This window comes from Rhinolophus ferrumequinum, chromosome 9 (assembly GCF_004115265.2).
Source record: "Rhinolophus ferrumequinum isolate MPI-CBG mRhiFer1 chromosome 9, mRhiFer1_v1.p, whole genome shotgun sequence".
Lineage (NCBI taxonomy): Eukaryota > Metazoa > Chordata > Mammalia > Chiroptera > Rhinolophidae > Rhinolophus > Rhinolophus ferrumequinum.
Window position 1 is genome coordinate 14,161,022 of NC_046292.1, and position 15,918 is coordinate 14,176,939.

At 36.2% G+C, this 15,918-nt stretch overlaps 1 protein-coding gene across 25 annotated transcripts in view; it reads right to left on the bottom strand.

The window, feature by feature from the left end:
* EIF4G3 (eukaryotic translation initiation factor 4 gamma 3) overlaps window positions 1–15,918 on the bottom strand; it is a 283,104-nt gene that overhangs the window by 105,329 nt on the left and 161,857 nt on the right. For all 25 annotated transcript variants that reach the window (XM_033113798.1, XM_033113794.1, XM_033113792.1 and 22 more), the window contains 2 exons: window positions 14,620–14,717; window positions 12,381–12,503 (listed from right to left, as the gene is read on the bottom strand). In XM_033113798.1, coding sequence (XP_032969689.1) covers window positions 12,381–12,503; window positions 14,620–14,717 — 221 coding nt within the window. The remainder of the gene's footprint in view (window positions 1–12,380; window positions 12,504–14,619; window positions 14,718–15,918) is intronic.

Here is a 15,918-nt window from a genome sequence, read left to right on the forward strand (position 1 = left end):
GAGGCTATTTGAATGTTTCCCATTTCATCATTTTAGGTATACAGTTGTCCCTCGGTATCACAGAGGATTGGTTCCAGGAGCCCCCGTGAATACCAAACTCTGGAAATGCTCAAGTCCTTTTTATAAAATGACGTAGTATTTGCATATAATCTATGCGCATCCTCCTAAATACTTTAAACCATCTCTAGATCACTTATCATTACGTAGTGCAATGTAAATGCTATGCAAATAGTTGTTATACTATATTGTTTAGGGGATAACGACGAGGAAAAACAAGTCTGTACATGTTCAGTACAGACACACCATCCCAGGCCTGAACACATAGCACATGTCAGCAACAATTAACACTTTTCCCTGAATATTCTGAATTCATGGTTGGTTGAATCTGCAGATGTGGAACCTGTGGATAGGAAAGGCCGACTGCAACTGCTTTTTCAGTCTTATTCAATGACTTTAAAATAATCCTTGTAACAAATACCTCGTGTTTAATATATATGAATCCTGAGGATAAACAAATACAGCCCTCATTGAGAAACATAAAGATTAAGAAGTAAAAAAATAAATGACACAGAAAAAACAAAACAAAATATGCTTCTTTAGTAAGTGGGAGAGAATTCTCCAGCATTCATTCATTAGAAATGTGTGGATGTTTACCCCGGGTGTTTACCATATACAAAACATTGAGAACCCACTGGTAACTACAACAAACAAAAATCCTTAGCTCCACAGAGCTTATATTCTATCAATGGAAACATAGTAAAGAATAAACCATATACATGTAATGGAATATTATTCAGCCATAAAAGAGAATGAAATCTTGCCATTTGTGACAACATGGATGGACCTTGAGGGCATTATGCTAAGTGAAATAAGTCAGACAGAAAAAGACAAACACCATATGATCTCACTTACATGAGGAATCTTAAAAAGCAAACAAACAAAAACAAGCTCATAGATACAGAGAATGAGTGGTGGTTGAGGGTTGAAGAGATGGGCGAAATAGGTGATGGGAGTCAAAAGGCACAAACTTCCAGTTATAAGCTGCAAAGATGTAATACACACCAGGGTGGCTACAGTTAATAACACTTTATTGAATACTTGAAAGTTGCTACGATTAAATCTTAAAGGTTCTCATCACAAGAAAAAATTCTGAAACTACGTATGGTAATGGATATTAACTACACTTACAGTGATGACCATTTTGCAATATATAGAAAATGGCAAATTATTATGCTGTATACCTGAAACGAATATATTATTGTATGTCAATTATACCTCAATGAATAATTATTTTTGCTTCATATTTTAAAAAAAGAATACAACATAAAATTAATCATTTAATTACGAAAGCTATAAATGCTATACTGGAGTAGTAAGAATGCAGAGATAAGATATTCTGGGGTTCTGACTTTGTATGTGGATTTTTTAGGAAGCAACATTTAGGGTGAATTTCAAAAAATGTGAATGCAGACATGTGGGAGGCATAAGGGAGGAAGTGGAGGAGAAAGTATTTCAGGCAAAAGAAACAGCACATATGAAGGCTCTGAAAGGAAGAGTAATACATAATCCGCCAACTTGGGGGCGAGGGGCAGAGGAACACAGGAAGAGCTGGGGACCTCAGTGTGAAATGTGCAGGCCATACCAAGGGTTTTAGTCTTTGTCCCCATAGCAGTGGGAGGCCCAGGGACAGGTTTAAACAGCAATGGGACATAATCAGATTTATGTTTTAAAAGAGACTTCTGACTACTGCATGGAGAATGAACTAGTTATAAGAACATAATATGTAGCATTACGGTAGTAGCCAAAGGGAAATAACTTTGGTGGTAATAAAGGGGGGCTTGAATGAATTTTACTAAATATAGGAATAAAACTGACAGGATTTGGTGATTGATTACATAAGGTAGGGAGGGGATCGATGAGGGCATAAAAAGATTAGATTTCTGGTTTATGTGTGCCAGGCACTGAAATGGGGAACACTGAAACATCAGGTTTGGGGAGTCAAAGGGCTGGGGAGAGGAAGACCATGAACTCAGGTTTTGAATGGAACTCCCTGTGAAGACACTGAGTGTAGAGATCAAGCAAAAAGGTGGACCTGTGACCTGAAGGTCAGACAAGGATCCATTTTTCTATAACAACATACGGAAGGACATAATCCACATCTCCTTTAATACAAGGGTGTCAATGCACAATAAATAATGATCACAGTAATAATGGAACAGTAACAATAAATGCACTGAATTCTAATGCTAGAATCACAGAATGTAAGGACTAGAGGAAGTATCAACCAATGGATCATTTTTCTTTTTCTTTCTACAACTTCCCCAAGAAACTATCAGTTTAAAAAATCTTGAGTGACATGAACTTATATTTCCAGCGGGGGTTTGGAGATCTCAGGTTTGGACTAGTCTAAGCATTAGTTTGTTTTCACCACTTTATCCTACGTTCTTGGTTGCTCTGAAACAAGAATCTTCTCTCTTCCATGGAAAGGCCCTTCACAGGCTAAACTTATAACAAGCATCTACTGATTGCCTTACTAAGTACCATGCGTCCAACCAGGCGCCGGGAGAACAGTGCTGAGTAAGACAGGGTGCTCCTTACATTCATGGAGCTAACATTCTAGCGGTAGAGACAAACAACAAGCCTGAAAATAACCCCGTTTGTCAGACAGAAGTTAATGCTGTGAATAAAATTAAAGCAGGGAAAGGACAGAGAGTGAAAAGGGGTGTGAAGGTGCTACTATATGGAGTAGTCCGAGACTGTATTCCTGAGGAAGTGATATTAGAAGAGACTCCTGAAAGGGGAAACATGGCAGACGTGGCTGGAATGTGGAAGAGGATTCCAGACAGAAGGCACAGTAAGACCAAGAGTGGTAGGTAGAGGCAGCTTCCTGCCCTGGACCAAGGGCAGGAAGATCAGCAGCAACGCAGTATTATGCAGACGAAGAGAGAGGAGGAGAAGGGCTTAGATAGCGAGCCAGAAATCAGACAAGCTACGACCTCGTAAGGACCTCCAAAATTCTATGAGTGTGGACTTTTATATTTTTTGTTACCAGTGGAAAGACATTGGGCAGTTTTTTGTGGGGAAGGGGTGTGACAGGATTTATATTTTAAAACAGCCACTCACTCTAGGTGTTCTATAAAGCATAGACAGAGAACATAAACACATTTTTCCAAAGAAGACATACAGGTAGCCAACAGACACATGATAAGATGCTCAACCTCATATCAGGGAAAAGCAAATCAAAACTACAATGAGATATTATCTCACACTTCTTAGAATGGCCCTCATAAAAAAAGCAAGAGAGAACTGTTTGCAAGGATGTGGAAAAAAGGGAACTCTTAAGGTGCTCTGTTGGACTGTAAAACGGAAAACATGGAGGTTCCTCAAAAAATTAAAAACAGAACTATCCTATGACCCAGCAATTCCACTTCTGGGTATTTATACGAAGGAAACACTAACTGGAAAAGATACATGGATCCATGTCCATTGTAGCATAATTTACAACAGCCAAGTTACGGAAACAACATAAGTGTCCATCAATAGATGAATGGATAGAGAGAAAATGTAGTACATACGTATGTACACGTACACACACATGCACAGACACATACACAACACGCGCAAAGGGAACTTATTCAGCCACAAAAAAGAATGAAATCTTGCCATTTACGAAAACATGGATAGATTTTAAGGGTATTATGCTAAGTAAAATAAATCAGAGAAAGGCAAATATCATATGATTTCACTTATACAAGGAATCAAAAAATAACAAGCTCATAGATACAGAGAACAGATTGGTGGTTGCCAGAGGCAGGGGGTGGACGCATTGGGCAAAAGAAGTCCAAAGGTACAATCCTCCAGTTACAAAGTAAGTCATGGGGATGTAATATACAGTATGGTGACTACATTTAATAATAGCACTATATTGCATATTTGAAAATTGCTAAGAGAGTAGATCTAAAAATTTTTCATAAAATTTTTGTAACTATGTATGGTTGATGGATGTTAACTAGACTTATGGTGATCACTTTATAATATAAACAAATATCACATCATCATGTTGTATACATGAAACTAATATAATGTTATATGTCAATTATACCTCAATCGAACAATTTTCAAAAGAACAGACAGAGGACAGGCAAGCCAGATGCAAGGAGTCGAGTGGGGAGTTGTTGTTGTCTAGGGGAGAGGTGGAAGTGGCTTTTAGAGGGTAACAGTAACAGTGACGGTGGTGAGATGACCCAGACAGGACTTCTAATATAATGGTTGTGGAATGTGAGATAAAGAGTTAAAAGACGACTTCTAGGCTCATCAATTGAGCAACTGGGGTAGACTGTGTTATAATTTACTGAAATAAAGAAAACGGGAGCATACCAAACACCTGCAGAAACAGTAATGCAAGGTTCAGAAACTCAAGTGCCTTTTTAAACCAATAGGTGACCTAAAAGGGTGTAAAACAATAGAACAGCTAACAAACTAGAGAATGTATGCCCAAGTTAAAGGCATTCAGATTAATGAAAACAATTTTTTTCTTTAAACACTAATCTGATAAAACAAAATACATCTACAATAGAGAGAACCTCTTCCTTGAAGGCAAAGAACGGTTGCCAAGATGTCAGAAATGATGAGGGAAATCCAGACACTCAAGATAAAAGCCGTTAGGCTAAACTAGAGGACTTAAAATGATTTTAAAGTTCCATTGGAAGGAGTAGTGATGAAACAACAAGAAAAACTCTAAAAAACAAGAATAATGTGGATGGCATTCTCTCTAATATACTAAAGTGTATTATAAAACTACAGTATTAAAGACAGTATAGTAATAGAATATAAAAGTCCAGAAATAGACCCAGGTATATGTAATTCAGCAAACAATTAAAACAAAATCTCAAAACAATGATTATTCATTAAATAATACTAAAACAAGAGCTGAGTCATTTGGTTAGAAAAAGGAAGCAGGATCCAAACCTCACTGTGTATACATCAAAATAATTTCCACATAAATAAAAAATAATCAAGCCCGGGCCGGCCAGGTGGCTCAGGCAGTTAGAGCTCCATGCTCCTAACTCCGAAGGCTGCTGGTACGATTCCCACATGGGCCAGTGGGTTCTCAACCACAAGGTTGCCAGTTCAATTCCTCAAGTCCTGCAAGGGATGGTGGGCAGCGCCCCCTGCAACTAAGATTGAACATGGCACCTTGAGCTGAGCTACCTCCCGAATGGCTCAGTTGGTTGGAGCATGGGCTCTCTACCACAAGATTGCTGGTTCAATTCCTGGACTCCCGCAAGGGATGGTGGGCTGTGCGCCCTGCAACTAGAAAACAGCAACTGGACTTCGAGCTGAGCTGCGCCCTCCACAACTAAGACCGAAAGGACAACAACTTGACTTGGAAAAAAGTCCTGGAAGTACACAATGTTCCCCAATTAAAAATAAAAAGTCCTGTTCCCCTTCCCCAATTAAAAGATCTTAAAAAAAAAAAAAAATCAAGCCCAAATACTAGAAGAAAATATATATACGAGTAGTTTTATTATCTTGGGTGGGAAACTATTTCAAAGTATCAGCGCCAAAACATCAATTATTTAGGAAAACACAGGAATTTGTGAATATATAAATATTTTAAAACTTCCATATGTTTTAACTTTGTTAATAAAGCACCAATGACAAAGTTAAAACAGAATCATCTAGCTAGAAAAAAATATTAAATATGTCAAAGGGATTTGTTTAACATGTAAAGAACACTTATAAATCAGAAATAATCATTAACCCAGAAAAAAATCATCACCTCGAAAGAAATGTGTATGAAAGACATGAACAGATAATTCATACATACACACAAATAACCAGTACACATCAAAATTCTTTACTCCACAAAAATCAATAAATAAAAACTAAATGAGATTATTTTTCAATCTATCAAATAAGCAATAATGTAAGGAAAGGGGTATTATCTTTTACTGCTGGTGAAGATGATCTGGCACATTTTTGGAGGATAGGTCACCACACCATACCCCCAAAATAGGTACACAAAGGTGTTCCTCACAGCACTGTTAATATTCATGACAAACAGGAAAGAATAGGAACACCCATCAATTAGACAGAGTACTTCCAAATGAAGAAATACTATGTAGCCTTAAAAATTGTAATAATATCTACAGTCAAATATGAATAGTTCTGCAAGATCACTGAAAAAAAAAGTAGTTAGAAAATGGCATGAATGAACCAAAATATATTAAGTTATAGGTATGGATATGTGTGTATATATATATATATATATGTATATATATATATACACTTAAAAATGTCTGGAAAGTTATTCACCAAAAAGTTAACAATGATTTAATCTCAGTATTAAGACTTACGGTTACAACTTCTTTCTTTACTACTCTTATTGTCCAGTGAAGATTTATAATTTTTATACATATAAAAGTTAAGTCATGTTAATTCTGAAAAATAATTTTCAAAATCTGACAGTTTCTTGTGATCTCTTATAATACTTGCGATCCCCTATAACTATAATCATAGTTGCTAGATGATTACAAGTTGAAATACCATTATTCAATGTCTGACTGGTAATAAGTGGTAAAGGACAGAAATTTTGCTACCTACGCAAAAATTCAAGTCACATTTTCTTTATAATTAGGATTCAGAGTTAGAGTATCTAAGGTAAAATCATATCACTTTAACAGTGAAGGCTTTCACAAAATTTGGTGAAGATGTATGAAAAAACATAGTTCAATTAAAAACAAAGAATCATTTAAAACAAAATAAATTTTAATGTTATTAATGTGTCTCATAAGTGAATCTTTTCTTAAAGATTTCTATTAAACTATAGCTAACACACAGTATTATATTAGTTTCAGGTGTACACCATAGTATAAAGTAGACCTTCATTGGGATGCCAAAACAACTTAAAACATACTTTGCTCCACTGGCTTCCAAAAGAAGGTAAGTATCTCAAAAGTGACCTTAAGTCAAATTTGTTCCCTTTAGGAAATTCCTACAGGCAATGAAGCTGGAGAAGCTTGGTTTTACTAAAAATTCAAGACAAACTCCTGTTGGAGAGAGACCTGATGAAATCAACAACCCTACTAAGTAGGACTCTCTGACAGTCTGTGTACAAATTCATTTGAAACAAAGAAACAAATTAACCCTTGCCAGCAAGGATCTCTAATTGTTCATCAAGACATCTCCTTTAAAACCTGAGAGAATACACCCCAGCTTAGCTATCTGTTTAAAGTCTACAAGGCTTTCCATATTATTGAAAAGTACCATTTTTAAATCAAAGAAGGTTACTAATGAGAAATTATTTATTAAAGTTAAAGAAAGATGTGTTTTAATTCAACAACCACTATCTTTGCTGCAAACGTCACTAAAACAAAACCACACCTGTATGTTTCAAGGGCACAAAAGGATATTCACTCAGCAGTGCCTACACTGAGGTGACAAAGTGACACTGCCAAAGTTAAGATCGGATATTTTAACATTACATAGGTATCTCCTTCAAAATCTTTCTGCGGGAACTTATCTACTTATTATTCTACCCATTATGTATAATATGAATACGACCTAACTTTAGTTAACTACTGTTGCTAAAACTATGAAATGAACTAATTAACAAGTCGTTAGAATTTAAGGTTTCCAGGTATCAAGTTTATAAGAAGCTCTTCAGAAAACTGAATAACCTGATGACTTACGTAATTTTCCCAAATGACAGGAGAGGCTGTATCTTTCCTCAAATGTGCCAGCAATCAATAATTTCCAACCTTTTTTCTGCCCCTACACGCTACGGCATAGGACTCTTTCCCCAGTTATAACTGTGTTTCACTGTAAAAGTGATTGTTAAAACACAAAAGAAATGAGAACAAAAGGGAGTAGGGATGGAAAGAAAGGTATACATAGCTCATTAAAAAAAAAATTAAGTGATTTTGATACACAACCCCATGTGTTTGGAAGTAGACAATTTCAGAAGCCTTCTTTACTTTTACCCTACAGGTCCTTTGACTTCCAGGCATCTAGCACATTTCTTAATACAGAAAATATTCCTTGTGCCTAATTACTATCAACAGCAGAGATATGTAGCTGAAAGATTTTCATGTTATGAGAAAGTACCAAAAATTTCCCCTTCTTTCCCACGATGATATTTAATAGGGCACACTGAGATTATGTAGTACAAATACTCATTTTATAGATAAAAAACGGGGCTCCAGGGGCTTGATGTTCTGACCCCACATCATCAATCTAAGTGACAGTGTGGAGACCAGCAGCAAGTGTTCTAGTACTCTAAGATATCCCTCCATGCACCTCTGTGTACTGTGATCATCTGAATGGGCACAGGTATGCATCTGTGTTTTTTACACATTGCATATTTGAGAAATAAAACCTCCAAGAGCTATTCTACAGATCATTTTAAAACTTAGGAAGCAGGACAATTTCAAATTCAATCTATTCTTTAGGGCAAAAACAGCAGCAGCAAAAGCCTGTTTCTCCTCTCCATTCTCACATAAAGCCAATCAACGCACTTTCCTTAGCTCTTCTTATCTGATTGCTTGCCAGAATCAAACTCATTATCCACCTCTGCAAACTTCCCCATGCATACTCCATGTTAAATCCAGGCATCCAAGCTTAAAGAGTCACCTCTGACCCTTTCCTCTCTCTTATACCTAGGGGAACCATGCATCCCTGTTTACCTGTACAGTAATGGTTTATGCCTGTTATCCCAGCAAAATAATTAATAGCATCCCCATTCATTTCTAAAACTGCCTCAATTTAAATTATTATATATGGTCACCCTGTTTACAATCCTTACTTAGTAACCAATTGCTAAATATTTCTCAAAGTAGCTTCTTCTTCTTCAACTGACTTCCTAATTTATCACCTAAAAGGACAATAGTTTCCTTTTCATCAGATTTGCCATTTCCATGTGCCTTTTTGCACATGCTGCCCCTCTGCCTGGAATACCCTTCTCTCTCTTTCCATTTTGCGAATACCAATCTGGGAACTCAGATTAAATAGCATCTTTGCTGTGAAGCCTCTCAGACCCTTGGACTCATTCTCTGTGCTTCCTAAAATAACAATAATTGTAATATTGGTAACAGGCAATATTTACTGAATGCTCATCATGCCCTGACCTTAAGAAATTTTTAAAGTATTTTGCCTCCTTTAATTCTTGTAATAACTCTATCTGATAGGTTTTATTTTCCTCATTATTTAAAATGGAAGCTAAGGCTCTGGAATGTTAAGTCACAAAATTAAGTAGTGGAACTAGGACCTGAGACCAGGTATGTCTGATTCTAAGCCAAAGATTTAAAACATTCCCCTGTACTACCTCACCTATGCCACCATTAATAGGTGTTTGTGATCCAATACATTTGAGTCTGTGCTGCAAAACTCTGTACCACTTGGTCACCTCGGTGCTTTCATAATTCTCCGTATACACTTCCCAGGAAGACCAGTTATTTCTCAGTAAGTGTCCTCTCTCTCCCTGGGACTGGGACACCCTCCTTGATAAGGAAAGGCTTTGCTATTTACAACATACGCACTGTGGCTCAAAGCAGGTACGCCATCAGGCCAAAAGCAATCCAGTATTTAAAACTCAGTCATAAATTCTGACACAGAGTTGTCTCATCTGCAGTCTTACTAATTAGAATGTAGTTCATGATCTATATCTAGAATTAGGCCAAAGTTGGCAAACTAGCAGCTTTTAGGCTAACCCTAATGGGTTTTCTTCAGTGGGCATAGTGCTATCTGTTAGCAGAATTAGTTGCCAACATTTAAAACTTGGGTTTTTTTTCCCCCATAAATAGAGATTTCTAGCTTCTTTTGAAACCCTGGGTCCACACTGTAAATACGGCAACCATCAGGTGGCAAGGACCGCCTCCCTTAACCAGGGATGTGTCTTCTACTCCACGCGCATCACTATGAATGTCTGAAAACTGAAGCCAAGTGTCAGTTGCTATCATCACCCTTCTGTTGTTTTTCATTAAGAGGAAAATGAAATATTTCTAGTGCGTATGTCTCTGTTAAAAACTATTTTTTCATTCCATGAATTTCACGCATTTCGAAAGCCAACAGGTGGGTAAGCATGGATTGAAATGCAAATTAATAAAATAAACTGATACTTCACAATATCACATCCCCAAAACTACTACTCACATTATAATTATTAACCAATGGCCTTTATCAAAGAAAAATATACACTTAATATGTTTTCGATGACACAAATACATATACTGGTGTTCAAGCCTGTGGTCCCTGAGGAAAGAAAATAGCAAAAGGATTTCTATGGCTAAGGACAGAGGGATAACCTGAAGAGGGTGGGATCAAGCTTGGTAACATCACAGAAAACCAACCCCACAGGGAATTAAAATGCAAAAGATATACTAACACATGTTCAAGTTGAGAATTTAAACACATATCAACAAAAAGTTGTCAACCATATGGCTTGACAGCAACAATATTTTAATTACAGTGGGAAAATGTGGACTAAAATTTAACTACCCTGATTAACCCTAAATTTTTGTCCCTAATAGAGCACATAAGTCGTTAATTTAAATGTGTAAATGTTGCTTGTCCATGTTTACTTCCAGAGATAAGATTAAATGTAAGACCTCCTTAATCATTCCAGACTTGGTATATCCCTGCAGAAATAATGGGGAATGGTGAAAAGTTCTATTAACAATCATTAATATGGCCTTACAATTCACATATCTAGATGGTCGCTATTATACCTATCTAGATAATGGAAGACTGAGATAAATGTCACCCAAAGACTATCATAATTTACAAGTGACATACGGCATTACATAAAGGCCCAAGTTTTAGACTTACTCAAATTCAGGTTTTCAAGGGGCTCTAAACACAGACATCTACCATATTTTGCCGGGTATAATACCCTCCTGTATATAATGTGCACCCAAGTTTTTGGCCCAAACTTTCAGAGGAAAAAAAATCTTTTGTTTTAATTTTTTAATTCAAGTTTTTATTTGTTTACATTTAGGTATTGGTTTTTTGTATTATAAAGGAATTTTAGCATTTATTTTTTAATATAGTATGGTACAAGAAATTTTATGTAACAAATAATTACAAAACACAAGAACAGATACAAGGTACAAGAAATTTTATCTACCGGTAACAGATTTATGATATTTACACATCATAGAAGGCCAAGAACTCTTAGTCGTTGAAAGTTCATCTTAAGGGTATTATTTTGCATATGTATATCATTATTGATTTCTAGAGGTACGCTTTAACTCATAAGCATAAATAAAAAAATTAAAAACATTTATATAGATACAGGGTTAGTACTACCCATGTACAACGCACATCCTTATTTTCCCTCACAAATTTGGGCAAAGAAGTGTGTGCATTATACATGGCTAAATACGGTATTTGTGATCTCAATTTTTAAGAATATTTTAAAGAACTTTTTAAACCTATACACTAAAAGCAAGTTAATATACTATCATCTGAAATCCACTATATTTGACCATCCATATCACTTTGTCTGTAAACCGGGCTCTGGGGAATACCTCACCACCCAGCTACAAGACAGGGAAGCAAGCAGCCCCTTACTTCTTAATAACTTGGGTTTTATCTGTCTCTCACTTTAGATATTTTGAAGACTGGAAAACTACTCATCTCCTCTGAATGGTTTATCAAAATTTAAAGTAATCCAGTGAGGAAATAAAAATCCTGTCAAATTTGGGGAATTCCATTCTCTCTTGTAGTTTACTAAACTCCAGCTCCCACTGGAATGTCTTGATTTCTAAAAGCAAGAAAGTAAACTCTTAGAAGATATGATAATCACATTCTGCAAGAGAAACAAAAAGGTGCTTAACTGACATAATAACCCTTGTAAATAATTAAAGGAGAGAGACACCCTCCCCTCAAGCTCATTTATATAGTCCTAACAGGTATACCTATAATACATTTAAACATGCTCTGAGTAACACAGGGAACCATCTCAAACAATACTGTTCAGTAAAAATGTTTAAATTCTCAACCCTAATGTTTGCATTACTATAGTGTGGAGCACTTAATTCCTAAAGCTCCATGTTGAAAATATAAAATACTCATTTAATGATGAAGTTTACATAGGAATGCAGCTTCTTGTGGTATCATGCAATAGTTCATTAGGAAGAGTGGCAGCAGCTATGCTCTGAAGGTGAAGAAAAACATAGAAATATCACCAATAAAAAACTGTAGTTGTAATAATTTGTAAAGAGAAACAATGTCTGTTTAAATATCATTTAGATATTCGAGGTTATGAGACAACTGATAGACATGGAAAGTACAGAAAGCAGCTATAGAAAAAAGAAGAGTTCAGCAGAGGTTAGTGAACAAATACATACCGCCATCCATCATGGCTCGCTCGGTCTTACCTGAGGAGGAGTGGGTGTCGATGTGGGTCTCCCTATGGGTGGGGTAGGATTTCTGCTGCCACCTCCAGACATAATCTCCTCTGTTATATCTTTACCTCCCTGGTTTGGATCCCGGATTCTTATCTATAAGGTTATAATAAGATGGCATATTTACAGTGGGGTGTCTCTCTAGTAGATTATGGACATATAATGTAGTAAAAGTGCAAACTGGGAAACCTAGCAAATAGCAAAGTTGATTTTATTTCAATCATAGAACTATACGGGGTCATTCAAAGAAATTTAGGCCATCAGTTCTAACATGAACTAATTAGAATAACAAGCTAAGTGAGATTTAGTTGGCTGAATTTCTAGGTCAAAAAGACAAAGAGTATTAACGTATGTCTTGTAAGCACTGCCAAATAGACTGATTTTATTTACAAAGCTTAACATAAGACAAGATTCATAAAACAATTTTAAAATACGGCAGTTACTCTGTAGCATAAAGTTTTAAAGGCCTTAAACAGCTCTCTAACAAAATTAAAAATATGTATACCCTAGGACTTAAGAATCAGAATTCATGTTGTAGATAACCTTATATATATATGTAAGGACATTCACTGCAATATTGTTTTTCCAGCAAAGACAAAGAAACATCTTAAAGGCCAATCAAACATCAAATATCACGGTAATTAAAATATTAGGTCACATCCTTACATTATTAAATACCAAACAGCCAGTAGAACGAATGAGATAGATCTACACATACTGATACGGAATGATCATCAACATGTACAGATAAGCAAAAAGATGCAAGATGAAGAAAAATGTGTATGGTCTTCTTATTTTACTCTATTTATTTTACTTTTTAATTAAAGTTTATTGGGGTGACAATTGGTAGTAAAGTTACAAAGATTTCAGGTGTACAATTCTGTAATACATCATCCATATATCACATTGTGCGTTCACCACCCAGAGTCTGTTCTCTTTCCATCACCATATATTGGATCCCCTTTACCTTCATCTATCATCCCCTTCAATCCTTACCCTCTGGTAACCACTAAACTATTGTCACTTTTATTTTTTTATAGGCCACGTATGTTTACAGACGTCAGTGGAGATGGTTCTATGATAGAGTTGGGAGTACCTGGCTTCTTGAAAATTTCAAAGAATTCACTAATAAAACCAACTCTCTGGATCTGGAAGCTTTTTTGGAAGTAGTTTCTTCAGTAAGATTTTTAATACCAGCTATTTTTCCAGGTTTGGAAACTTGTTTCTACTACACTTTTAAGTAGTGCTTCTAATTCATTTGTTGTTCTTCAGTAAAATCTATCATTACTTTCCTCTATTTTCATTATCTTCTTTATTAATTTTTCTGCATTCTGAAAGTGTTCAAGTCAACATTTCCAAAGCACAGTTTCTCAACTTCAGTGTTATGATATACTGGCATGTCCTATTTACTATGATGTGTGCACAAGTAATTTGTTTCTGATAATAAAGAATCAAAGTTTTCAAGTTCATTAATTTTTATTGAGAGTATTTCAAGGGTATTGCTATGATGTCACACCCACCTATCCTATCTTTGTGAATGGAGGAGTGTCTTATAACCATCATCCATTTTTGTGTGTTCTGATGGATAAGAGATTGCAAGCTACTCCTCTACAGAATGTTCTGCAATGTGAATTTTATATGACTGCACTCTAATTCTCTTGGGCCTGCCTTACTAGACAGAGGCAAAGCCCCTGTAACTTATTAAAAACAATTAGAATACATTTTCTAAATTCTGCTTTGTGTTTCTGAAAATAAGTCTATTCCACAGGAAGGATTTTTCTTGTCCTAAACACTTTGCTTATTTTTTCTTGTGCTAATTTCCCTAGCAGTTCCTGTTTGGATGTAGATCTGACTAGGACCAGAGTTAAAGGACAGTCAGGATGTGAGACCTGAGCTCAAATTCCTCCCACTGGAGGAGACCTTAGCAGACCAAACCCTCCCAGTTCTAAAGCTACAGGACATGTTGTCGTTCAGCATACCTAGCTCAGTGCATGTTGGAAAGTGATAGATATTAAGCAAATGGTACTTGCAACTTCTAATTATATGCCCATACACAGACTCCAGGTCTAGTGGTGAGGATATAAGGGAAAAATAAAAAATGGCACTCATTTGTGAACTGAGATGAATAATGATCATAGCTGGGAGCAAACTTATTTCATAAGTGAATGGACATTCAATTTTAAGATAAGACAAATTAGTAAAGATCTCTTACTGTTTTTTTCTCTCTCTTAGCTGGAGGGGGCTGCTGCTGCGTAGGCACAATGATAGGTGCTGACTGGTACACTGGCTGACTTGGGTAAAAAGGCGTTCCTAAAGAATTCGAAAAGAATAACAAGCAGCATTCAGTTATTTTGTCAATCACTGTAAGACTATTAATAGCACTGCCACCGGACAATCAGTTAAAAAACAACAAAAACAAAAAGAAGCATTCTTCTTAATCTCTCACCACTAGCTACCCTCCACAGCTATTTCAGTGGTCAAGGAATGATTTCCAAACACTCATAAACACCTATCTTTTCTTTAGCACCCAATATGAAACTAAATAAATAACCAGGCCCTGCTGATTGCCACCACAGGTACCTTTCAAAACACTAATTGTACTATAGCACTGCTTTAAAAAAATCTAATCTGGAGGCCTGTTTACCTGCTAAGTGATTCTCAGCAAGAGTTTGTGTAAGTATGTTCTGTGTGTGGGTTTGGTCTGGGGCAGGAGAATACATCTGATCATTATCGGGTGGGAGTGGTCGAATTCTTCTCCTTACAAGAATCACAGCCATGGAAAGCCACCATTAAGGCCTGGCAAATATCCTACTGCTGAGGCGGACAAGAGGTTGATAAGCAGCCTGAAGATACATACAGTCCAGATACTAAGAATCCAGTTCCAGGTTTCTAATTACATTTTCTACCATTCTCCAATTCCACACCTTTGCTCTAGCTACAACCTATTCCTGGGTTGAGGACAACAATCTCTTCGACATTGTTCATACCTTTTGACCATATTATTGCCCTTCTGCCTGAAATTATCTTACACCCATCCTTTGTATTCTCAATGAATCCTTCTTAACTTTTAAAACTTTCACTATTATTATAATTACTATTGGACCATAGTGCTTAGAGAAAAGGTGGTGAGAAGGAGTCAGATACTGGATATTTTGAAGGTAGAACCTAAAGATTTGCTGATGTATTGAATGTGAGTGTGAGAAAAAAAGAAGTGGCAAGGAAAACTCTCCAGATTTTTTGTCTTAGCAAGTGGAAGAATGGAGGTGCTATTTATTTACTTACCAAGACGAGAAAAGCTGGAGGAAGAGTACAGTTTAGGGCAGAAAAATCAAGAGTTCAATTTGGGACATGTAAAGTCTGAGATTCTTATTAGATCTGCAAATGGAAATATCAAATAGGCAGGAAGAGACACAAGTCTGGAGCCAGAGAACAGATATCCACATTTGGAATTAGTAGAATGTGGATAACATTTAAACCATGAGACTGGGTAACTCAGAAAATGAGTTCAAAA